This window comes from Cervus canadensis, chromosome 18, assembly GCF_019320065.1.
Source record: "Cervus canadensis isolate Bull #8, Minnesota chromosome 18, ASM1932006v1, whole genome shotgun sequence".
NCBI lineage: Eukaryota > Metazoa > Chordata > Mammalia > Artiodactyla > Cervidae > Cervus > Cervus canadensis.
Window position 1 is genome coordinate 29,476,617 of NC_057403.1, and position 24,623 is coordinate 29,501,239.

General features: G+C 42.4%; 1 protein-coding gene across 5 annotated transcripts in view; it reads right to left on the reverse strand.

The window, feature by feature from the left end:
• TDRD12 (tudor domain containing 12) overlaps window positions 1–24,623 on the reverse strand; it is a 75,940-nt gene that overhangs the window by 4,944 nt on the left and 46,373 nt on the right. For 4 of the 5 annotated variants that reach the window (XM_043435503.1, XM_043435504.1, XM_043435500.1 and 1 more), the window contains 12 exons: window positions 24,139–24,295; window positions 23,553–23,680; window positions 21,692–21,886; window positions 21,325–21,453; window positions 20,356–20,473; window positions 19,625–19,764; window positions 19,277–19,494; window positions 14,330–14,429; window positions 9,943–10,130; window positions 8,282–8,492; window positions 7,004–7,096; window positions 4,910–5,082 (listed from right to left, as the gene is read on the reverse strand). In XM_043435503.1, the coding sequence (XP_043291438.1) occupies window positions 4,910–5,082; window positions 7,004–7,096; window positions 8,282–8,492; window positions 9,943–10,130; window positions 14,330–14,429; window positions 19,277–19,494; window positions 19,625–19,764; window positions 20,356–20,473; window positions 21,325–21,453; window positions 21,692–21,886; window positions 23,553–23,680; window positions 24,139–24,295 (1,850 nt within the window). The remainder of the gene's footprint in view (window positions 1–4,909; window positions 5,083–7,003; window positions 7,097–8,281; window positions 8,493–9,942; window positions 10,131–14,329; window positions 14,430–19,276; window positions 19,495–19,624; window positions 19,765–20,355; window positions 20,474–21,324; window positions 21,454–21,691; window positions 21,887–23,552; window positions 23,681–24,138; window positions 24,296–24,623) is intronic. The other variant, XM_043435501.1, reaches the window with a different exon arrangement.

The window sequence follows — 24,623 nt, forward strand, 5'->3', positions numbered from 1 at the left end:
TAACAGGTAACCACATACATGTTGTTCAGTATTTTAGAAAAATCTCTCCCCTCCCCTCTGTTCCCCAGCCACCGATTTCCTTTCTGAAGGGAGAAAACATAAATCATTTCTTGTGCATCCTTTCTGAGTTAATTGAAGCCTAAAGGAGCAAATCTACACGAACACATGTATTACACCCCTATGGGTAGGGAGTGTGCACGTGTGTCTCCAAGAGCACATCTGACTGACACATGTGAAGCCTGTGGCATGGAGGGCAGTGTCCCATGGTCCAACCACTCAGGCGTGGACCCCTTCTCAGGCTTCATTCCCTTCACCACTGTGCGGCCTTAGACCCTCCGTCGCCCACCCTCTTCCTCCACCACGGCTCTGACCTCCTCAGCCCTCATTTACTGGGGATCAGTTCCTTCCTCCTCCCACACGTACACAAGTCATGACTGTCCTCAAACACCAGCCAATTAGAGCCTCCCCACCCACTTTCCTGCACTCTAGGTTTATACCTTCAATAACCTGAAACTCAAGTCCAAAACCCACTCAGTGTCTCCTCTGCTCTGAGCTGGCTGCTCTCTGAGAAACATCCTTGAACAGCCAACCCTGCCACTATCTTCTCAGTCCTGAGGACTCAGAGTGACACAATTATACACACTCCCCTGTGTCTGTCAACCTTTCAGACCCCCAGTCTCTGTCCCCCTTTCTAATCTGACCTAAGAATGGCGCCATGCTCCTCGATTCTGGTCCAGCAAATACCACAGCTGCCTATTCATCTCCTGAAATGGAGTCCCTTCCTGGGAGGCAAGCTTCCTCGGTAGCTCTCGTGGTCTCTGCACTTCCCTGCATCTATGTTTATGACCACAGGTGTCCAACACTCCTGTAAGACTGCAGAATCATCTGTGCAGGGACTGAGCAGCGTGCTTGGTTCAGAGCCGGGGCTCAACAGTAGTTGTGGGGTTTCCTATAAGTGACCCACCTCTGTCTTGAGTAACCCTACTCAACTGCAGTGGCATCTTCAGTTTTAAAAGAGTATCTCAAGAGTAAGTATGGAGGACTTCCCTGTAGATAGGAGTCCACCTGCCAGGGCAGGGGACACGGGCTTCATCCCTGGCCCGGAAGACTCCAGAGCTGCAGGGCAACTAAGCCTGTGCGCTGCAACCACTGAGCCTGTGCCCGAGAGCCCGAGCGCGGCCACGACTGCAACCCGCGTACCTCGAGCCCGTGTGCTACAGCGAGAGAAGCCACCGCAACGAGAGGCCCATGTCTGTAACAGCTAGAGAAAGCCCGAGCAGCAAAGAACACCCAGCACAGCAAAAAAAAAAAAAAGCAAGCATGGAACAATTTTTGTTTCCTGAAAGTGTACAGAAACCAAAACATATTCTAATCCCACAGGTACCCAATTTTATTAGGATAGAAAACCCTGTAAACTTCAGATAGTTTTCATCTTTGCCATGTTCTCTGAAATTCCCCTACTCTGAGCAATAATTTAGGAACACTTCAAGGTCTCCCACGATCACAGCACTAAATCCGCCTGTCAGTTCTCAGTCCTTATTCCATGTGGCCTCAGCAGCACCGGGCAGCTCATGGCTCCCTGCTCCGTGAAACTCCTTCTTCACTGTCATCCTGGATGCTCCCCCTGACCCCAGCCGGCTCCAGGCTGCATCTTCTCAGGTGCCCACTGCCAGCCACCTCTCAGCATTAGAGACCCCGCAGCTCGCTCTCGACACCCAGCATCTGCTGACCACACCCCATACAGGTACATTCAGACACCAGCTACTTCTCCCACCTCCACACTACCACCCCAGTCTGAGCCACAGTCATCCTGTCCCGAACTCTGGGCACAGACTTCGTCCCTTCCAGTCTCTTCTCAACACAGCAGCCCAGGGTGCTCTGATTAATAAGTCTTTCCTCTGCTCAAAACTCTCTCACAGCTCCACTTCCTCCTCCGAGGAGCCTATCCTTGTACCGGCCACAGGGTCCGAGAAGATCCGACCCCGGTGCCACTGCACCCTTCACACCTAGACTCTCCCCTTGTTTGCTCCTCTGGTCACTGTACCTCCCTCTCTGTTCCTGGAACCAAGGAACAACCAAGCCTTCTCCTGCCCACTCAAGTCTTCGCCTCTCGACATCTGCCTGGGTCAGGACTCAGCTCTGGTGTCTTGGGGCTCACCATCTCAGACCCCAAACCACCTTCCCTTCCCTTCTGCGTTAATCTGCTCCATCTCACATACCACCATCTGATCCCCTATGTATCTCTGTAACATCTTCATCGTCTTTCTCTCCCCATTAAAATGTAAGTCCTTCATCTATTTAGTTCACTACTGCATGCCTAGTAGACAATAAATGTTTGCTGAATAAATGAATGAATTTTAAAATTTCAACTTTACCTACCGAAACATCAATTAAAAGTATTTATCAGGTCAACTGAAACAAAGTTAGACTGAAGAAACATTCCAGCATCCAAAACAAAATGGTGGATTAGGAAACTCCAAGTTCCTATTTCCCTATAGGTAACACTGAAAGAACCACCAGCTGTCTGAACCAACTTCCTGTTCCCCCAGCTCCACCCCTGACGCCAGAGAGGGCAGAGCCGACTTTGTGAATTATTTGTGTAGTCCATTCTAAGCTGCCTGGAGCCAAGACAAGACACTCGCTCAGAAAAGTCCTAAGACGACCCTAAGCTTTCACCTCAGGCTGATTTCTAGGCCAGAATGTGGAGAAAACGGGAAACTTCTGCACTGCTGGTGGGAACACGACACTTAGCTGTTGTGGAAACAGTCTGTCAGTTTAAAAAATTGAACACAGCACCGCCATGTGATCCAGAAATCCCAGAAGACCTGAAGGCAGGAACTTAGATAGCCGCACACCAGCGTTCACAGCAGCACTACTATAACAGCCAGATGCCCACTACAGATGAATGGATAACAAAGTGTGGTACAGCCATACAGTGCAGTATTTTTCAGCCTTAGAAAGGACACAATTTTGACGTCTGCTATAACATGGATAAACCCTGAAAACATTACGCTAAGTGAAATAAGCCGGACAGAGAAGGACAAATATTACATGATTCCATTCGTATGAGGTGCCCAGGATAGGTAAACTAATGGAAACAGAAAGAACAAAGGAGGTTTCCAGGGGCTGAGGGAACAGAAGAAAGGGAGTTACGGTTTAATGGGTACAGGGTGTCTGGCTGGGATGTTGAAAGCTTCTGCAAATGGACTGTGGTTACACAAATGGTTACACAACAGTGTGAATGTATGTACTGTCATTGCATTATATACTTAATAATAGTCAGAGAAAAACATTGTATATTAACACATATACGTGGAATCTTAGAAAAATGGGACAGATAAACAAACCTATGTGCAAAGCAGAAATAGAGACACAGACACAGAGAAAAAACACGGTCACCAAAGGGGGAAGGAGGATGGGATGAACTGGGAGATGGGGACTGACATATATACACTGCTATGTATTAAACAGATAACTAATGAGAACCTACTATATTGCACAGGAAACTCTACTCAGTGCTTTGTGGTAACCTAAATGGGAAAGAAATTTAAAAAAGAGGTAATATGTGTATATACATAGCTGATTCACTTTGCTATAGAGCAGAAACTAACAAAAGATTGTAAAGCAACAACACTCCAATAAACTTTTTTTAAATAGTTACAGTGATATATTTTATGTGTATTTTACCACACTTTGAAAAAACAAAAATGAGAAATTGTTATGTATATTTTAACACAATTAAAATGCAATTTAAGAAATTACCAATAATTTTACTAGCTGTGCTAACAGCACCTAAGTCAAGTTTTTTAAAGCCTTTTGTTGTTCCACATCCTCGCCAACACTTGGTATCTCCTTTCTCTCATTTCCCATGGCTATGAAGTGGTACTGCTCCACTGTGGTTTTAATCTGCATTTCCCTGATGAGTAATGGGCCTGAGGACCCTTTCATATACTAATTACTGGACAGCTAATTAATGAATTGGACATTGTGAAGTGTCTGTTCACATCTTTTGTTCCGTTTCTACTAGGTGTCTGCTGTTTCTGACTGAAAGGAGCTCTTGATGCAAGTCCTTTGGTGGACACACACGCTGAGTCCATCCTCCCGTCTAGGGGCTGGCAGTATACTCTCTCAGAGACTTCAAAAGTCCTCTCATATCTTGCTGTGGACATGAAAACTGGTACAACCAATCCGGAAAACTGCAGAGCAGTTTCCATTCCATTCTGTCAAAAATACATTTGTAAGTGAACCAAAGCACATGGAGGAGAACGTTTAAAGTGCCACCTGAAGTGGCCCAGACCTGGAAATTCCTCCCATCAACAGAATGGGGAAATAAATCACACTCATAACAACGGAATATGGCACAGCAATGAGAATCCATGGTCTACAGCTGCACGCACAACATGGATGAATTCCACAAGTAACAGTTAAAGATGTCAGGAGACACAAGAGACATATTGCATGGCTCCATTCAAAGAACGAGCCAGGAGGAGTCATCCACGTTGCTTTGTGTCTGAAAGGCGGCTGCCTTGGGGAGGAGCAGGAGGCAGCTCTGAGTGGCGCCCTATTTCTGATCTGGGCTGGTTTCCCTGCTCAGAAAATCCACTAAGCCATACTTAGGATGTGTGTACTTTCCTGGATGTGTGCTGTCAATAAAAAGCTAACAAAAGTTCCTTCTGTAAGTGATATGGTGAAATAACATATTTGGAACTTGTTTTATAATAGTCAAGCAAAAACAAAAGTGTGGGCTGGAGTGTGGATAAAATAAGACTCCCCAAATATTGGCAATTACTGGGTGATGGGAACACAGAGACTCATTAGACTACTCTACTTTCAGCAAAAACGTCCATACCACTTGTGAGTTCTATTTCCACAAAACAGCTCTTCCAAAGGGCGACAAAAATCCACTTACAGGGTCTGGTTCAGGCTTTCTTCAGAAGATGGCATTTTAGCTCCTTTGTATAATTTTTTCAGTTGTTCTACATGTTCTGAGTTATCAATGCCCATTCCCATTGACAAAATTTCAGCTCGAACATTATAATCAATGACAGAAGTTTTCAAGTTTGAAAGTTTTGTAATGTGCACCTTGAATCAAAGAAAAAATACAAAGTTTACAAGAACCACACTTAGAACTTTAGATGAATCACAAACATTCTCTCATGGCCTCCCTATCTCACTGTGCAGTGTTCAATGCACCAGGGCACATGCCACCACGTGCAGGGTCTCCTCATCAGTCTTCCAGAACCCAGCCGCATACTGGGGAGATAAGATCAGGTGTGGAGCAGGGGCCAAGATCAAGTCCTGGGGTAAAGCCCCAGACAAGACCCATCTGTGATGCTGTAACCACACACACAACTCTTAGATCTTTCTGATTTTCCCTCTCATACGCTCACCTCTCCTAACAAGAAGCCTCAGGCTCTTTAGAGGCCCAGAAAGGGCCTATGCCAAGGCTCTAGATCCTGTATCTTGGGCAGTTTCCTCCATTTGTTTTTTTTCTGCAACCAAAATATTCTCATCCGTTTCAGTTTACACAAAATTAAGTAAAACATGGAAATCTGCAATTGTCTGATTCCTGTTGGTGGGAGGTATGGCCCCAGGACTTTCCTGGGTTGGGGGAGCAGACCAGGCTAGCAAGAAAGGCACACCTCCCCAGGGACCAGGAATTGGGAACGCTCTCCCATTCAGGAAAAGGAAAGAACCTTTCTCCTCTCAGCCCGGGGACCACGCTGCTGTGGGGGGAGAAGGAGGTGGGGTATGTCTGTTTCCCCTCCAAGGTGCCATGGACACGGTTACACTTTGGAGCTGAGGAAGCATATTTGCCACGTAGGTTTTCTTTTTTTGCTTCATTCTCTTGGCTGTAGTTTACAAAAAAATCCTTGCCTATTAATAAAGTTTCCATTTTATTTCTGTAATAAAGAACCACCACAATATTATTATGACATCAACTAAGAACCGCCCCACCTCCAATCTTTTCATTTACCTGCACTGGTGGTCTCTACCTTCCCTTCCAAAAATCATTTTCTCCTCTTACTTGTAAATCTTATACCCAAACTCATCTTTTTCAGTGTTAAGGCTTTTTCACTCTTAGGGAAAAAAAAAACTTTTAACAAAACAGCTTTTACAAACTGAATTCCTTCAAACTTTATACATTATCATAATAATTAAGATTTAAGTCTAATAGAGCAAAACTCTGAAGTGAAAAGTAGAGTCCCCGGGGTGCAAGCAGAGTAGGGCCTGAGAGCGGATCTCAGAGGGGACGCCCGAGGCCCTGGCCTCACATTCTGTCTCGCTGCCCACCCCCACAGCAGCTCCACAGGGCAGCTGTCTGTTAATGTGTGGAACCCCAGTGCCCCATACAGGTCCCGGCACACAGGAGGTGTTCCATAAATATTCGGTGAATGGATGAGGTAGAAACCATGAACACGATAAAACCTGTCTTGGAAAGCCTGAGGACTTCTCCACGCTGTTGACCACTGTTAAGATCATTCACAACTAGCCCAGCACACAGCTGCGCTCCTTCCTGCAGGGCAGGGCCTGCCCCAGGGCTTCCCACGCTGCCGCAGAGGGCTGTGAAAGGAGACTAATGGGGCACAGCTGACACCCGGAAAAGAACTGGAAATGGCAGAGACTGTCGCACGTGCCAACAACAGTTTCATGAATTTCCTCTTGGTTGTATGTGTGAGTACATGCGATTTATACAGACCTGCCTGCGAGTGCTGGGTTATAACATAAAAGATTCCCTTAAACCATAAAACCCATGACCACACATTCATGACCCAAATAACATGAGACAAGGGCTCCTTCACACAGAGCCCTTATCAAATAAGCCTCCATTTAGTGAGGCAAAGAGTTATTTAACCAACAGGTTAGAATAATTTGGGTAATTTCAGGGGCCTGGAAGATCCCATGGCAGGCTACAGTCCATGGGGTCGCAAAGAGTCAGACATGACTTAGGGACTGAGCACATTCAAACACATGTTTCTTTCTGAGAAAACTGCGTTCTTACCATTGGATCAATCCAAACTGTATTTCCTAAAGCCAGTACCACTTTTGCATCATGCAGTTTTCCAATAATTTTATGATGAATGTACCTAGTAACCTGAAAAAAAAATATACATAAGTAAATTTATCTGAAGATTTAAGGAAATACTTAATTGTGCATGTGCTCAGTAGTTTCACAAAAAGCTTTTCCATGCCTTTCATTTGAGCCTCATGACCACTCCATGAAGCAGGTTATGGAGGCCATAATGCCCCGACACCAACAAGGGTAACCACGGTGGAGAAGGACGAGGACAGGTGCCAAGTCCCAAGCACATGGTATTCCTGCTACTCCCTAGGAGGCCACACACTGGGGCTGCTCACGCCAGCGACACTGGGGTTGAGGGGCCCTGGTCTCCACTACCAGTGGGACTCTCTCTTCACGCTCACTGAACTTCTAAAGAAATAAACATCCATCATCTAAAGACAGGCTGACAGCTGATGGAGGAATGGGAGCTGTGCACCCACACTGGGAAACACGCGGTGTGGGGAGCCCACAGCCTGGACCTGCACTCGGGATGCACCCTTGCATCTGTCCTCACTCAGCGCCACTGTCTACAACCCAAACTTTTTACTTTGCCATGTGTAATGGCTTCTTTCATACCCTATTCATCAGACTGTATGAAACGTAACCTTCTTCTGAAGAATTAAAGGCCTTGTTATGAATAGGAATCACTGCTCTGGTGATGAGCAAGACTGTCTGCCTGGTCCCCCCACCCACCTGGGACAGCCGTGTGCACCATGTCCTGGCACAGTGGGGCTTCTTCACCTTCAGTGCCTTATCTGGTCTACTTGGTGACATCCCAGTTACCTGTTCTGAAGGACCCAGAGGAAACGTCCCTTCCTTTGGAAGCTCTTCTGGACTCTCTCTCTTTCCTTGCCCATCTTCCCAACTCCAGTGGAATTACCTGGTCCCCCAGAGAGGTACAGGGTACCCACTCTTGTAGCTGCTTGTACTGTTTATTCTCTTTAAGTGACAGTCAGTTTATTTTTAGCATAGTGCCTATTTTATACCAATTCTAAGCCTGGGAGCACTATCGATAATGATGGCCAATCATGTCTGGCACCCTCTGAGGGTTCAGAGCTACGTTCAGAGCACAGCGCTGGGAAGTGCATCCCTGCCCAGAAATATGAAGCATTTCACCCAAACCCAGTACTCCAAATTCAAATACACCTCAACTCCATGTTTATTCTGGGTTAAATATATTCTAGAAGTCAACAAATACAAAAAGCCCAAATTACCCACCTTTGGATTCCATTCAATTTCATTGTCCACAGGTTTCACTCTACAAACAATAAACTCCACAGCTTGGGGGGGCAGTGTGTGGAATCTTTCTGGGAGGTGTAGCAACTGGTCTCTTGTGACGAGCCCAGTCCTGCCTTCATCTATGAACTTCACAAGGACATTATCCAGGGCCCATGTGTCCTCCTTCTGGCTCATCTCCAACACCTGAACCCTGCAGAACAACAGTGGCCTCAGACCAACACAGAGAACCAAAGGGAAATAACTGTCGCTTCAACTTACTTGCTAAAAGCAAACCACACAGAAGTTTCCCCTAAACTGCATGGCTTAACTCCATACTAGAAATAAAATAGCTAGAGTCAGCCAGAGCACTTAGCCATGATTTATTTTTTTAATTCAAGTATAAGGGTTTCCCTAGTAGCTCAGATGGTAACGAATCTGCCTGCAATGGAGGAGATCTGGGTTTGATATCTGGTTTGGGAAGATCCCCTGTTAAAGGAAATGGCTACCCACTCCAGTATTCTTGCCTGGAGAATTCCATGGACGGAGAAGCCCGGCGGACTATAGTTCATGTGGTCGCAAAGAGTCAGACATGACTGAACAACTGACACTTTCACTTTCACTTCATGAAGTGAAGTGAAATCACTCAGTCGTGTCCGACTCTTTGCAACCCCGTGGACTGTAGCCCACCAGGCTCCTCCATCCATGGGATTCTCCAGGCAAGAACGCTGGAGTGGGTAGCCATTTCCTCTTTCACTTCATACCTATGTATAAAAGACAGTGTAGCATTCCGAAAAGAGGAAATTCTTTTATTTGACAAATTAAATGTTCCAAGGTTCTCAATCTGGGCTATCATCAAGAGAGGACAGGTGTGGCATTCAGCGGACATGGGAGCACACACCACGTGAGGCAGGATGGAACACTGACTGCCGCTTCCTGAGCTGACCTTAGATAACTTACATAACCTCGCCAGGGCTCAGTATACACACACAGTGAAAGTTGCTCAGTCGTGTCTGACTCTTTGTGACCCCATGGACTATACAGTCCATGCAATTCTCCAGGCCAGAATACTGCAGTGGGTAAGCCTTTCCCTTCTCCAGGGGATCTTCCCATCCCAGGGATCGAACCCAGGTCTCCCGCATTACAGGCAGATTCTTTCTTTACCAGCTGAGCCACCAGGGAAGACCAAGAATACTGGAGTGGGTAGCCTATCCCTTCTCCAGCAGATCTTCCCAACCCAGGAATTGAAACAGGGTGTCTTGCATTGCAGGCAGATTCTTGCCCAGCTGAGCTACCAGGGAAGCCCAGGACTCAGTCTGCTTATCTGTAAAATGAGAACTGTGCTCATTTTATGGGAATTTGTAAGAATTCCATGAGTTAAAGATGCATGTGTGTGCAGGACAGTGAGAGCTCGATGACGGTCATATAAATGCCACACTGTTATCAGTGCTCTGGGCTCAGCGGTCCTGGGGCCGACGAGCTCGGAAGTAGAGCTGAGCTGGGCATGTGGGCACACAACCCTGCCACCACCCTCCTGGGAGGCAGCCAGGCTCAGCATATGCACGCAAACCGCTCAGATGGACAGCAATGAAAATAGGGATTCAATACCATTTAACGTTACCTTGTGCTTCACAACTTGTAGAGATGAAATAGAGACATTTTACCTGTGAAAAACTGATTTTTCTGCTAACCCATATAATCCAAATTTCTCCATCTTTTCAACAGTTGCTTTATTATTAGAGTCTTCAAAATACTCTTTCATCTCAGCATTAAGAGTTGCACAAAGATCCTCATGTTTATCAACTATACGACCAAAGTAATTTGTTGCATTCAAAACATAAAAGGGTATTATCTGAAATATAAACAGTAAAGTGAAAGTGAAAGTCGCTCAGTCGTGTCCGACTCTTTGCAACCCCATGGAATATAGTCCATGGAATTCTCCAGGCCAGAATACTGGAGTGGGTAGCCTTTTCCTTCTCCAGGGGATGTTCCCAACCCAGGGATCGAACCAGATCTCCCGCATTGCAGGTGGATTCTTTACCAGCTGAGTCACAAGGGAAGCCCATAAACAGTAAACATATCCAGAAAACAAACTCATTAGATGTTGGTAGGAATGCAATAAGGTACAGTCACTTTAGAAAGTTTTGCAGTTTCTTATAAAACAAAATGGTCTTACTATATATAATCACAGGTAACAGTCCTTTGTATTTATTTACCCAAGTAACTTCTGCCTACACAAAAACCTGGACTTGAGTATTAATCATAGCTTTATTCATAATATCCAAAAATTGGAAGCAGCCAAGATGTCCTTCAGTAGGTGAACAGATAAACTGTAGCATACTCAGCAATAAAAGTGACCTAGTAAGCCATAAAAAGGCAAGGAGGAATCTTAAATGTAAACTGCTGAATGAAAAGTGAGTGGAAAAAGCCTACACACTCTATGACAGCAACTATATGACATTTTGAAAAGGGGAAAACTACACAGACAGTAAAAAGATAGGTGACTGCTAGTAATTCTGGGGAAGGGTCAGGTGGAGCACACGGGACTTTCAGGGCAGTGAAAGTCCTCTGTGTGACACCGTAATGGTGACATGTGTCACCATACATTTGCAAAGTCCACAGAACGAACACTGCAAGGAGTGAACCTTAAACCATAGGTTTCAGTTAATAATCATGTATCAGTATTGGCTCATCAATGTCACACATGTCCACAATATTGGAAGATATTAACAACAGGGGAAACTGGTGGGGTCGGGGTAGGAAGGAGTAAAAGGGGAATTCTGTATTTTCTGCTCAGCTTTTCTGTAAAACTAAAACTGCTTGAAAAAATAAAATATATTAATTAAAATAACAACAACAAAAGAGCAGAGGTGTAAAAACCACCCACACCACAAGACCTGCAAGGTATGCCTGTCCGTGCAGGAAGCAGCACTGGGCGGCAAGAGTGTGCCTGAAGGACTGAGGACAGGAAGACCCCACAGGAGGCAGCAGGTAGTCACCCAGAGCTCACTGGGCCTGGTGACGAGGGCAGCTGACACTGGAACATCTCCATGCACTCTGACAGAGGGTGAAGGCTGGGCCCCTTCACCCACACTGTCCACCCAGGGACAGGAGAGACGAAGGAGGAGAAAGGCCAGACGCACCTCGGGGGAGGGACACAGAGCCAGGGCATTTCAAAATCTCAGAAACTATGTCCTCACTTTCTTTTTTTTTTTAACAAGACATGGAAACAACAGAAATGAAAACTCTGTGAAATTATAGAATCCTGACCCACATCACCTCCTTAAATTTAGGGGAAAGGAATTTTATCTAAAAATGAACAACAGCAAAGTATCAAGATCAAATTCCATATTAAGTTATAAAATAAAAAAGAGAATAAGCAGCAGAATAAGTTGTTAGACACAATGAAAGCCACTAGGAATGTGTATCCTCAAAACAGATAAAAACTGTAACCTTCGCTTTCAAAACAAGCTGCTTTTCAGCTTGTTAATTAAGAAATTAATTAATTAAGAAAAGTGATATATGATATAAAACAATAACATAAATCAGAATTTTTAACTGTAGAAATGAAGTGACAGAACTTGGGAAATAATTAGAAATTAAAGAAAAAAATCATTTCAGCAATAAAAACTGTATTGGGGTTGAATAGAGATTCACCCCACCTGCCCAATCTGCTCCAAAGGAAACTGTCTCTGTGCTAGCTCCCAGGATTTGTGACTGTGACCTCATTGGGGAAAAAGGTCTTTGCAGATGTAATTAAGCATCTCTGGGTGAGGAGATTACTGTGGATTATCTCGCTGGGCCTTTCATCTACTGACAAGTGTGCTTTGCAAGAGGCAGAGAGAGAGGTGAGTGATGCGGCGGTGAAGGCACAGGCTGGAGGCACGCAGTAGGAGCTGAGATGAGCCAAGGAACACTTGGAGTCAACAGGAGCTGTGAGAGGCCGGGCCTCCCGAGACTTCAGATGGAGCACAGCCTCTCGTGGGCACCTTGATTTTAGACCCTGGCTTCCAGGATGGAGGGAATACACTTCTGTACAACAGCCCCAGGAAACAAATACAGCACAGCCACACAAGAAGGGAGCACGTATGAACGAACCTAACAGATACACCTTAGGGGGGAGGGAAGGTGAGAACAGAACACGCAAACTCAAAAGGAAGCAAAGTAATAAAACAGGGTCACAGGAAAGTGACAACTCAACTCAGTAATTCTACTTGCATCTCAGAATATCCCCAAAGGGATAGCCATAGATGTTCTGAAAAGGGCTGTGTAATCATCACATTCAACAACAGACAAGTTCCAAATAGGAAAAGGAGTATGTCAAGGCTGTATATTGTCACCCTGCTTGTTTAACTTATATGCAGAGTACATCATGAGAAACGCTGGCCTGGATGAAGCACAAGCTGGAATCAAGATTGCCGGGAGAAATATCAATAACCTCAGATATGCAGATGACACCACCCTTATGGCAGAAAGTGAAGAAGAACTAAAGAGCCTCTTGATGAAAGTGAAAGAGGAGAGTGAAAAAGTTGGCTTAAAGCTCAACATTCAGAAAACTAAGATCATGGCATCTGGTCCCCATCACTTCATGGGAAACAGATGGGCAAACAGTGGAAACAGTGTCAGATTTTATTTTGGGGGGCTCCAAAATCACTGCAGATGGTGATTGCAGCCATGAAATTAAAAGACGCTTACTCCTTGGAAGGAAAGTTATGACCAACCTAGACAACATATTAAAAAGCAGAGACATTACTTTGCCAACAAAGGTCCATCTAGTCAAGGCTATGGTTTTTCCACTGGTCATGTATGGATGTGAGAGTTGGACTGTGAAGAAAGCTGAGCACTGAAGAATTCATGGTTTTGGACTGTGGTGCTGGAGAAGACTCTTGAGAGTCCCTTGGACTGCAAGGAGATCCAACCAGTCCATCCTAAAGGAGATCAGTCCTGGGTGTTCATTGGAAGGACTGATGGTGAAGCTGAAACTCCAATACTTTGGCCACCCCATGCATAGAGTTGACTCATAGGAAAAGACCCTGATGCTGGGAGGGATTGGGGGCAGGAAGAGAAGGGGACGACAGAGGATGAGGTGGTTGGATGGCATCACCGACTCAATGGACATGGGTTTGGGTAAACTCTGGGAGTTGGTGATGGACAGGAAGGCCTGGCGTGCTGCGATTCATGGTGTTGCAGAGTCGGACATGACTGAACAACTGAACTGAACTGAAGCATCACATTATTATTTTTTTTTTCTTAAAAAAATTTTTTTAAATTTTAATTGGAGTATAATTACAATATTGTGATGGTTTTTGCCATACAACAACATGAATCGGCCTGAGGTTTACCTATTTTTAATAGTCCCCAGAGGTAAATGACTTTCTTTCTTAAAATATAACTGAGGACTTCCCTGGTCGTCCAGTGGAAAGGATCGGCCTGCTAATGCAGGAGACACAGGTTTGATCCCTGGTCTGGGAATGTCCCACATGCTGTGGTGCAACTAAGCCTGTTCTCTACAACTACTGAGCCCGTGCTCTGCAACAAGAGAAGCCACCACCATGCGAAGTCCATGCACTGCAGGGAGGAGTGGACCCTGCTCGCTGCAACTAGAGAAAGCCCATGTGCACCAATGAAGACCCAGTGCAGTCAGTAAATAAATAAAATTTATATTAAAAAATTTAAAATAGAAAATATTTATACATAAAAATATATTTAAAATGCTTAAATATAAAATTTATATAAAATATAAAATATTTAAAAATAAAATTTATATATATTTCATATATATATAATTTAAAGTATATATATATATAAAACTAAAAATTCCTTAAATTGTTTAAGTGGTTTATCTATCTTCCCAATTTAGTCTTCGTTTTCTGAACAAACTGGTACCTTGAAATAAGGCACCATATAAGAACCCATGCCTGATGTCAGATTAATGGAGGTACGTTAATACTGTCATAATTACATTCTATTAAATTCTACCACTTAAAAATGAAACTTGTTCACTAAAACTAACCATTAATCATTGGACAAAGGATCTTTAACAGAACTTACTTTTATGTATCCAAGCACTGGTAGAGTTTGGCTGGATAACTTCCTTGGTATGTCTACTTCTGGATTAAGACGGTGCCGGTCAGGACACATCCTTCTGTCTCTGAAAAAAAAAAGAACAGGATTTTAAGCCCAGAAAAAAATAATAATTTTCAACATGGTTTTTAAAGTATCCTTCAAGACAATTAATCTATAATTGAAATTAGAGATTCTGTAAAGTAACCATATTAAATCCTTTAGATGACACTAACAGTATGTAAATGAGTGGAAAGGAATCCTAAAAATTAACTGGCACTGACTAAACTTAAAGGACAGAGTTACTACATCATTTCTCCAGACAGCCTTAAATGTAATATGTAAATAAATAAAACATACTTTCAAAATAAAGATTCTGAATCAGAAACACATCACTATAACCTACAACATTATAGGGGACTGGAATACAAAAGTAGGAAGTCAAGAAACACCTGGAATAACAGGCAAATTTGACCTTGGAGTACGGAATGAAGCAGGGCAAAGGCTAATAAGAGTTTTGCCAAGAGAATGCACTGGTCATAGCAAACACCCTCTTCCAACAACACAAGAGAAGACTCTACACATGGACATCACCAGATGGTCAACACCAAAATCAGATTGATTATATTCTTGCAGCCAAAGATGGAGAAGCTCTATACAGTCAGCAAAAACAAGACCAGGAGCTGACTTTGGCTCAGATCATGAACTCCTTATTGCCAAATTCAGACTTAAACTGAAGAAAGTAGGGAAAACCACTAGACCATTCAGGTATGACCTAAATCAAATCCCTTATGACTATACAGTGGAAGTGAGAAATAGATTTAAGGGACTAGATCTGATAGAGAGCCTGATGAACTATGGACGGGAGGTTTGTGACACTGTACAGGAGACAGGGATCAAGACCATCCCCATGGAAAAGAAATGCAAAAAGGCAAAATGGTTGTCTGAGGAGGCCTTACAAATAGCTGTGAAAAGAAGAGAAACGAAAAGCAAAGGAGAAAAGGAAAGATATTCCCATTTGAATGCAGAGTTTCAAAGAATAGCCAGGAGAGATAAGAAAGCCTTCCTCAGCAATCAATGCAAAGAAATAGAGGAAAACAACAGAATAGGACAGATTAGAGATCTCTTCAAGAAAATTAGAGATACCAAGGGAACATTTCATGCAAAGATGGGTTTGATAAAGGACAGAAATGGTATGGACCTAACAGAAGCAGAAGATATTAAGAAGAGGTGGCAAGAATACACAGAAGAACTGTATAAAAAAGATCTTCACAACCCAGATAATCACAGTGGTGTGATCACTCACCTAGAGCCAGATATCCTGGAATGTGAAGTCACGTGGGCCTTAGGAAGCATCACTACAAACAAAGCTAGTGGAGGTGATGGGATTCCAGTTGAGCTATTTCAAATCCTGAGAAATGATGCTGTGAAAGTGCTGCACTCAATATGCCAGCAAATTTGGAAAACTCAGCAGTGGCCACAGGACTGGAAAAGGTCAGTTTTCATTCCAATCCCCAAGAAAGGCAATCCAAAAGAATGCTCAAACTACCGCACAATTGCACTCATCTCACATGCTAGTAAAGTAAAGTTCAAAATTCTCCAAGCCAGGCTTCAGCAATCCATGCACCATGAACTTCCAGATGTTCAAGCCGGTTTTAGAAAAGGCAGAGGAACCAGAGATCAAGTTGCCAATATCCGCTGGATCATCGAAAAAGCAAGAGAGTTCCAGAAAAACATCTATTTCTGCTTTATTGACTACGCCAAAGCCTTCAACTGTGTGGATCACAATAAATTGTGGAAAATTCTGAAAGAGACAGGAATATCAGACCACCTGACCTGCCTCTTGAGAAACCTGTATGCAGGTCAGGAAGCAACAGTTAGAACTGGACATGGAACAACAGACAGGTTCCAAATAGGAAAAGGAGTATGTCAAGGCTGTATATTGTCACCCTGCTTATTTAACTTATATGCAGAGTACATCATGAGAAACGCTGGCCTGGATGAAGCACAAGCTGGAATCAAGATTGCCGGGAGAAATATCAATAACCTCAGATATGCAGATGACACCACCCTTATGGCAGAAAGTGAAGAGGAACTAAAAAGCCTCTTGATGAAAGGAAAGATGAGTGAAAGAGTTGGCTTAAAGCTCAACATTCAGAAAACTAAGATCATGGCATCTGGTCCCATCACCTCATGGGAAATAGATGGGGAGACAGTGAAAAAAAACAGTGTCAAACTATTTTTTTTGGGGCTCCAAAATCACTGCAGATGGTGACTGCAGCCATGAAATTAAAAGATGCTTACTCCTTGGAAGAAAAGTCATGACCAACCTAGATAGCATATTAAAAAGCAGAGACATTACTTTGCCAACAAAGGTCCGTCTTGTCAAGGCTATGGTTTTTCCGCTGGTCATGTATGGATGTGAGAGTTGGACTGTGAAGAAAGCTGAGGACCGAAGAATTCATGCTTTTGAACTGTGATGTTGGAGAAGACTCTTGAGAGTCCTTGGACTGCAAGGAGATCCAACCAGTCCATCCTAAAGGAGATCAGTCCTGGGTGTTCCTTGGAAGGACTGATGCTGAAGCTGAAACTGCAATACTTTGGCCACCTCATGTGAAGAGTTGACTCATTGGAAAAGACCCTGATGCTGGGAGGGATTGGGGGCAGGAGGAGAAAGGGATGACGGAGGATGAGATGGCTGGATGGCATCACTGACTCGATGGGCATGGGTTTGGGTAAACTCCGGGAGTTGGTGATGGACAGGGAGGCCTGGTGTGCTGCGATTCATGGGGTCGCAAAGAGTCAGACACGACTGAGCAACTGAACTGAACTGAACCTACAACAGAGGCCAATGAACCTCTAAACCAGGAGCCACTTAACCCAAACTGAGAAATAGTTAAAGTTTCATTTTTAAAAGTTAGTATTTTATTTAAAAGCATTATGGAGATTGTTGCTAATAATGGGTATAGTGTACCACAATCAAAAAAATGAGTTAATTTCAACAGTTATCTTTAAATTCCATCCAGTAGATATCTATCAGACATCTATTATCTAATCCCAGAGATCCACTGATCAGCTACTGGTATCGTGTCTGGATCCCTAAGAGAGTTCCTGAGTGCTAAGATACACCTGTGCTCTCCAAACTGATCCACAGAATCAATGCAGTTGTCAAAACTCCAGCAGTGTTTTTGAAGAAAGTGACAAGCCTATACTAAAATGAATATGGAGATGCATTAGAATTAAAATGCCAAAAATAACCATTAGAAGAGCCATGTTGGAGGACTTACATACCGTTTTCCAAGACCCACTACAGTACAAGCTACCTTAAGAAGGTGCAGTACTGGTTTAAGAACAGGCGAGTAGACCAGTGTAACAGAGAGCAACCACAAATGGATCACTTATACTGTTGTCTGTTTACGTCAAAGGCACCAACTCAGTGAGAATATGACGATGTTTTTTTTTACCTCCCCCCCACCCTGACGATGTTTTAAGTAAAGAAAGCTGGAGAGCTGGAGCAAGGGATTATCCATACAGAAAAAAGTAAACCTTGTCCATGTCAAACACTATACACAAAAATTTATTCAATATAGATTACATACCTAGATGTGAAAGCTAACTCTATAAAGCTTCTGGAAGAAAACAGAGAAGAATGTCATAACCTAGAGATAGGCATATATTTCTTATCTAAGAACACACAAAACATAGTAACTCTAAAATGCTTCATCAAAATTAAAAATATCTGTTCACTGAGACTCTTGAAAGAGTGAGGACTTCCCTGGCGGTTCAGTGGTTAAGAATCCACCTGACAATGCAGAGTACACAGGTTCCATCCCTGGTCTGGGAAGATTCCGCATGCCATGAGGCAACAAAGGCCATGTGTCACAGGTACCGGGCCTGCGCTCTAGAGCCCGCAGCCACAACTACCGAGCCCGCGTGCCTCAGAACCCGAGCTCTGCAACCAGAGAAGCCACCGGTGAGAAGCCTGCGCACCACAACGAGGGAACAACCCCTGCTCGCTGCAGTTGGAGAAAGCCCGAGCACAGCAACGAAGACCCAGTGCAGCCAAGATTTATTAATTAACTTAAAGAGTGAGAAGGCAAGCCACGGACTGGGAGAAGATTCTCAATGCATACCTGCGTATCTCTGACAAAGCAATTATATCTAGAATAAACAAACTACTCCTATAAACCCATAAACATCTCTCTCCCATTTTAAAAATGGGAGAAAGACCTGAACAGGCACTTCACAAAAAGGGACGGTCACATGTCCCACAATCATGTCAAAAGACATTCAACATCATCAATTCTTAGAGCAATACATATGAAAATCACAGTCATCTACCCCATGCCCCCACGAATACTAAGAGTTGGTGAAGATACAGAGCAGTTCAAACTCTCTCTTAACAACTGATGGGATGATAAAATGACCAACCACTTTGGTAAAGTACACACGTCTGCCTCATGACCCAGCAATCCCATTCCAAAGTATATACCCAAGAGAAATGGGTGCACATTTCCACAAAAAGACATGTATAAGAGTGTTCGCAGCAGCTTTATACATAAAACAACTCGCAGGCCCATTCAGAATGGAATGAATGTAGATATAATCATACAATGGAATTCTGAGCCACAAAATAAATAAATAAAATACCAATACACAAATGCCACAGATAGTTGGTTGAACATACCACAATTCCATTTATATAAAATTCAAAACTCAGCAAATTAGTCAGTGTTCGTAGATAAAACGAGGGTGGTTACTTCTGGAGGAGGAACAAACTGGGAAGGAGATGGAGAGGACCTTTAAGACGGTCCCTCAGGGCTGGGTATGGTTCACATGGGTTGCAGTACCTATATAACCACCCTCAAGCTATAAATTTACCATCTGTGCAGCTTACTGCACATTGTATTTCAAAAAAAAAGATGACTGGCTTACTTGCAAAAACCAAAAGCCTTAAGATACGGACAAAGAGGCCTTCTGGCTTTTCTATCTTCTTTGGCTTCCAGAACCCCCGCAGTAAACTTGTACAGCTCTGAAGGGATCTTGGCATCTGCTCGCTCCAAGTAGCGTAGGACCCCAACTGCGTGGCAGGCATTTCTCTCCGACAGCAGCAAGACAGATTTGGTCTTTTTATCTCCCTGTTCGTCAGAACCCTTAAAATTGCGGGCGAATAAAGGAAGTGAATCATCCATACCAGTCTAAACAATAAAACTTTACAGACTCTGAGTTTGTCATTACGTGGAAAATGCCAGTGAAATATTAAATTATGCACATGAGTCAAACCTGTTCAGTTAAACTCTGAAAATGATCGGACATGCAATATAGGCGTCCACCGAAAATTTTTGGTGAGGAAGGAAAGCTGAAGTGAATAACACACGTGGCATCGGTGATGGCCAAGAGTGGGATGCAATCATCTGTTAAGGCTGGAGAAAAAGAAGTGACAATTTCAAGAGAGGCTGGAATTTTACCACACACATTTCACAGAGAAAATTCCAGGAACCAAACTTCAAAACATTTATTTCATTTTACTGTTGAGATACAAGGAAACTTCTTTCCCATTTCTTTTCCCAAAATTTCAAAACTCGGTAATTAAATTTCAGAGAAAAATAGTCTCCTTTTTAACTTGAAAAATGCCTCTATTACAAATCTAAGCTGCCCATGTAATGTTTTCACTTATTTAATACAAATTGACTTTTGTATTTCCAATACCAAATTTAGCATTTGTTTATGACAAGTTTCATCATAGGCATAACATATATATGACAGTGATCCTTAAACTCAACTCCAGGGAGCACATCTAGACCAAGGGTTGCTGACCACTGCCCTGGAGATACCTGAATTTCACCTCAATATCAATTAATTGAAGCTAATTTTCACTTTGAAATTAACATTACTAATACATTCTCAGTAAATCTGAGAATGAGAAATTTGGAGAAGAAGTAAATAAATGAATCAAAGAATAATTCCTATTAGTTCAGCCTTCTCTAAATAGAAGTAGAAATTAAAATACTTACCTAATACAATGTGAGAACCAGAACTTAACTTCTTCTCCCACTGTTCTAAAACACTTTTTAAATTAAAAATCATTTCTTTATGCATTTTCAAGCAAAATATGGAATTGCTTTCTACCACCTGAAGATGAAACCAAAGGGGCCAGTTCACACTCAGGAATATAAATTTAAGAGATAATTTTTCATCAATAATTATCTATATCAATATAAACCATTTAAAATTCTGTGAGGGTGTTACCTCACTGATCCACTAATTCTTACAAATGAGATGGTTGTAAATTTAAATAAATATACTTTCAAAATTCTATTGTTTATATCTAAAAACTTGCTCCAGTGAAACAAATATTATTTTGCTAAAACTATTTTTCTTCCCTTTAAAATAATGTGTGCATACATATATGTGTGTGTGTGTATGTGTGTGTGTGTGTATATACTTAAGTGTATGTGTACTTACCTCTGTAGAGGTATGTATATGAACACATGAAATTTATGGTACTATTGTTAATTTAAGAAGGGTTTTTTCACTACACCACCTAGTTCATTTTTGCTGTAATGTGGATGCACTACTGCTTCTTTTGCATGTGGCCTCGTTTCTACATTGTAGTATTTATACACAATTAGATTAAATCTTTGGCCAATTTATTTGGCTTTTCTGGCTAAAATGATGATACATTTTACTGTTATCATCTCTATTTTCTTAAACAGAGGGAACAGAAGAGGCTGCCACTTCGTCATGAACCAGATCCTTTTCACTCAGCCGGGCTGCCCCCGGCTCTGATGCTCTCAGTGTCAGGCCTCCCTGTCCTTTCTCACTGCCACCAGGTTTGCTTTATGGCAGAGCCTGTTCTGAGGTTGAATTTATAAAATTTTATTTTCTTGTCAAATATTTAACTATTCCAATAATTCTCTGACTCAAGACTCAACCACAGTGTAAATAAGCAATGAAAACATCTTATGTGTGGAAGGGCTCACCTTACACACTGTTTCTGTTTCGGCTACAGAACAGGTGAAGATCAAGGTCTTCTCTGCCTGACTTGGGGTGAAATCAAGAGTCTGGAGTAAAGTAGAAGTTTTTTCACCTTCCAAGCAAAGATGCACTACCTGGTAAAGAAACGCAAAAACAGTGGGACTTTTTAAAATGTTCACAGTGCTCCAGCTTTCCTTTTTACGGGAAAGTCATAATTTCAATAGAGAAGAAGGTATAAAAAGCAATAGAAACTCAAATACATAATTCCAGGTTTGTATATGAAATCAGTGCAGTAATCTCTAAATATTAAGCCGTGAATAAAGGTTACTGGCCTGTGCTCACCAGCCCCCATCATGCACACCCACAACTCACTACCTGTTGGACGCAGCCATAGAGGGCAGCCTCTTCCATGGCCATGATCACAATGTAGGGGTCGTTCATGAACTCTTTGATTAAATGCTCTATATGTCTGTTCCAATGAACTCCAACTGCAACAATCTGATGTGGGGCAGATTCCCGTTCTTCAACTTCAATGTTTTTTTTAAAGTTATCTAATATAGCAAACATCTAAAAAATTAGTATAATTAATTTCATTTTTATTTTTAAAGAAACTAAGAATTAGTTTGACAGAACATAAAAGGTAAAGAGTGTATATTTTCTGTTCTCAGAATGGGGAAAGTCTTTAAACATTAAAGCAAAAGCAAAAAAAAAAAAAAACTAAAAAGGAAAAATGTTAAATATACACAAAATTAAAACAAACATCATCTGGGTATATATGGATAACACAGGTAACAAAGGATTAATTTGCTGTTGTCGTCACTAAGTTGTGTCCACCTCTTCACAATCCCACAGACTGCAGCATGCCAAGCTTCCCTGTCCTTCACTATCTCCCAGAGTCTACGCAGACTCATGTCCATTGAGTCGGTAATACCAACCAACCATCTCATCCTCTGTGGCCCCCTTCTCCTCTTGCCCTCAATCTTTCCCAGAATCAGGGGTAACAAAGGTAACAAAGGATTAATCGCCTTATATAAAAACTTCTATTGTACAAACTAGGTAGAAAAAGATAATCCCACTGAAAGAAAACAAAGGAAATGAAACAGCAGCTCATAGAAGAATGGGTACAAATGGCCAGTATGAATCAATGCTCAATTTAGCAAACTGTCAAGGACACAGAGATCAAGTAAATCAGACTCCACGTGTAACAAGCAACCTGGAAAAGGAAGCTGGACCAGGGCCTCCTACTGCTGGGGTCCAGCGTGTATGGCCTCTGGTCCACTGCCTGATGGAGTGCAAATTCATCTACACTTTCAGAAGGGCCAGTGTACAAGGCAGTGGTCCAGATATTAACAAATAAGAACTGTGACTTTAGAGGAGTTCAGGAACCCTGCCTAGACCCACAGTCAGTAAGTAACAAAGCCTGGACTTGACCCTGAGGCCATCACTGCCCCCACAGGAATGTTCCAGGCTGTCACATGACACTGCTTCCAACAAATGCCTTCTAAGAATTCACAGCCTCTGATCCATTAATCCCCTTCCTAGGAATTTATCCTAAGAAAAATGTGTGCAAAAAAGATGTGTTTCTTCAGCCATATACACACACACACACACACACACACACACAAATGATCCTAAATATCCAAATATAAGGCAGTTATAAAATAAATTATGTTGCGCCCATAGGATTCAACATTAAGTGGCCAGTAACAGTCATGCTAGGGCACAGTGAGTAGCAACACTCACGATGCTGCTCACTGGGATGCAAGTTACAAACTAACACACAAAATTGGTCCTGATAATATTAACTTTATGTATCAACAGACACCAGAATTACAAAAAGGAAGGAAATACTCTAAATTAGAACAACTAATTACCTCTGAGCGTTAAGACTACACATGTGGGGAGTTTTCAAGTATTCTCTACTTTCCAAATTTTCTAAAACAAAATTATTGATTTTATAACCAGAAAAATATTAAGTATTTTAGAAAAATCTCCCTAGGAAAGAATTTTTGCTTTTCAAAGCACTTTAACATTGGGTAGAAAATTCATATAAACGTTCTCTCATCTTAATTACAGCAATTAAAGGGAAAATTTTTTTAGATTAACCAGCTTCTTCCCAACTAAACACATTTCCTGATTTCTAAAAGACTTTCAATCTTCTCTCTCTCTATATATACATATATGTAAATATTTCTAAGTAGTAATGACATCTAAATGAACGAGACACACTTACTTGCTCATTAGCTTCAGAGAGTAATACTTCCACCTCATCCAAAACTAGGTGACAGAGCCTAAGAAATAATAAGCTCTGATACTGGAGAAGTCTCAGGAGACTATGTGGTGTTGCAACAATCACATCGCCTACATTTTAAAAGAAAACAGTTAACATTTTAGATTTTCCACAAGTGTTTCTAACATTTCCTTTGCTAAAATTTCACACACTTTCTAGAAATGCCTTTTAATAAAATAAAAACCTGTTTTTCTTACTCAGGTGGGTACACAAGAGGCCTGTATTTTCTGATTAAATACCTGGGTTTCCACCAGGTTTTGAGTTCCTGAAAGGCAGGGTGGGGTTTTAGTCAACACTAAATAAACAGTAGGTGTTTACTGCATAGTTGATAAATGAATGAAAAGACAGAGCTTTTTCAGTAAAACAGATGTTAAGTCAAGAGTAAACCTTAACTACCTACACAGATACATAATTGATAAGTGAGGTCGGCCAACACACAAGCCCTGTGTTCGGGTGGCTCCCAGGTCTGCCTGATCCGGGCTGCACTGTGTTCTCTAGGGAAACCAAATAGCCTGGAAAGGCTGCTTACACCCCCTTGGAAGCTTCATATTTTTGGCTTCATCTTTGTGGAGTCCGATTGTTAACAACACAGGATGAAGAGGCCTGGAGGACGCTCTATAGTCTCCCAATAATTCAAAAATAAATTGGGCCTTTTTCCACCCAGGGCACACGATGACTGCCAGAGGCTGCAAAGACAAACAAATTCAATATAATTTTGGACAAAGGTTAAAAACCACAGAGAGTGTATGTAAAAGCATGCAGAACACCTCCCTGTATGCAGTAAGCACTACTGTTTTTGCCATCATCACTGTCATGTAGGTCAGAAAAGCCAAAACACGATCTCATTAGAATGGATTCAGACACAGTGACTCAGCTTCTGATAGGGTCTGAACTAAAAATCACTTATGCACAAGTAAAAATCATTTCATCTGTAAAGTTCCCTTACAGGTGGGCGAGGGCCTATCTCATTTCAGAGGAGCAGCCGAGGGCGCGGAGAGGTGGGAGCAGCTGCCC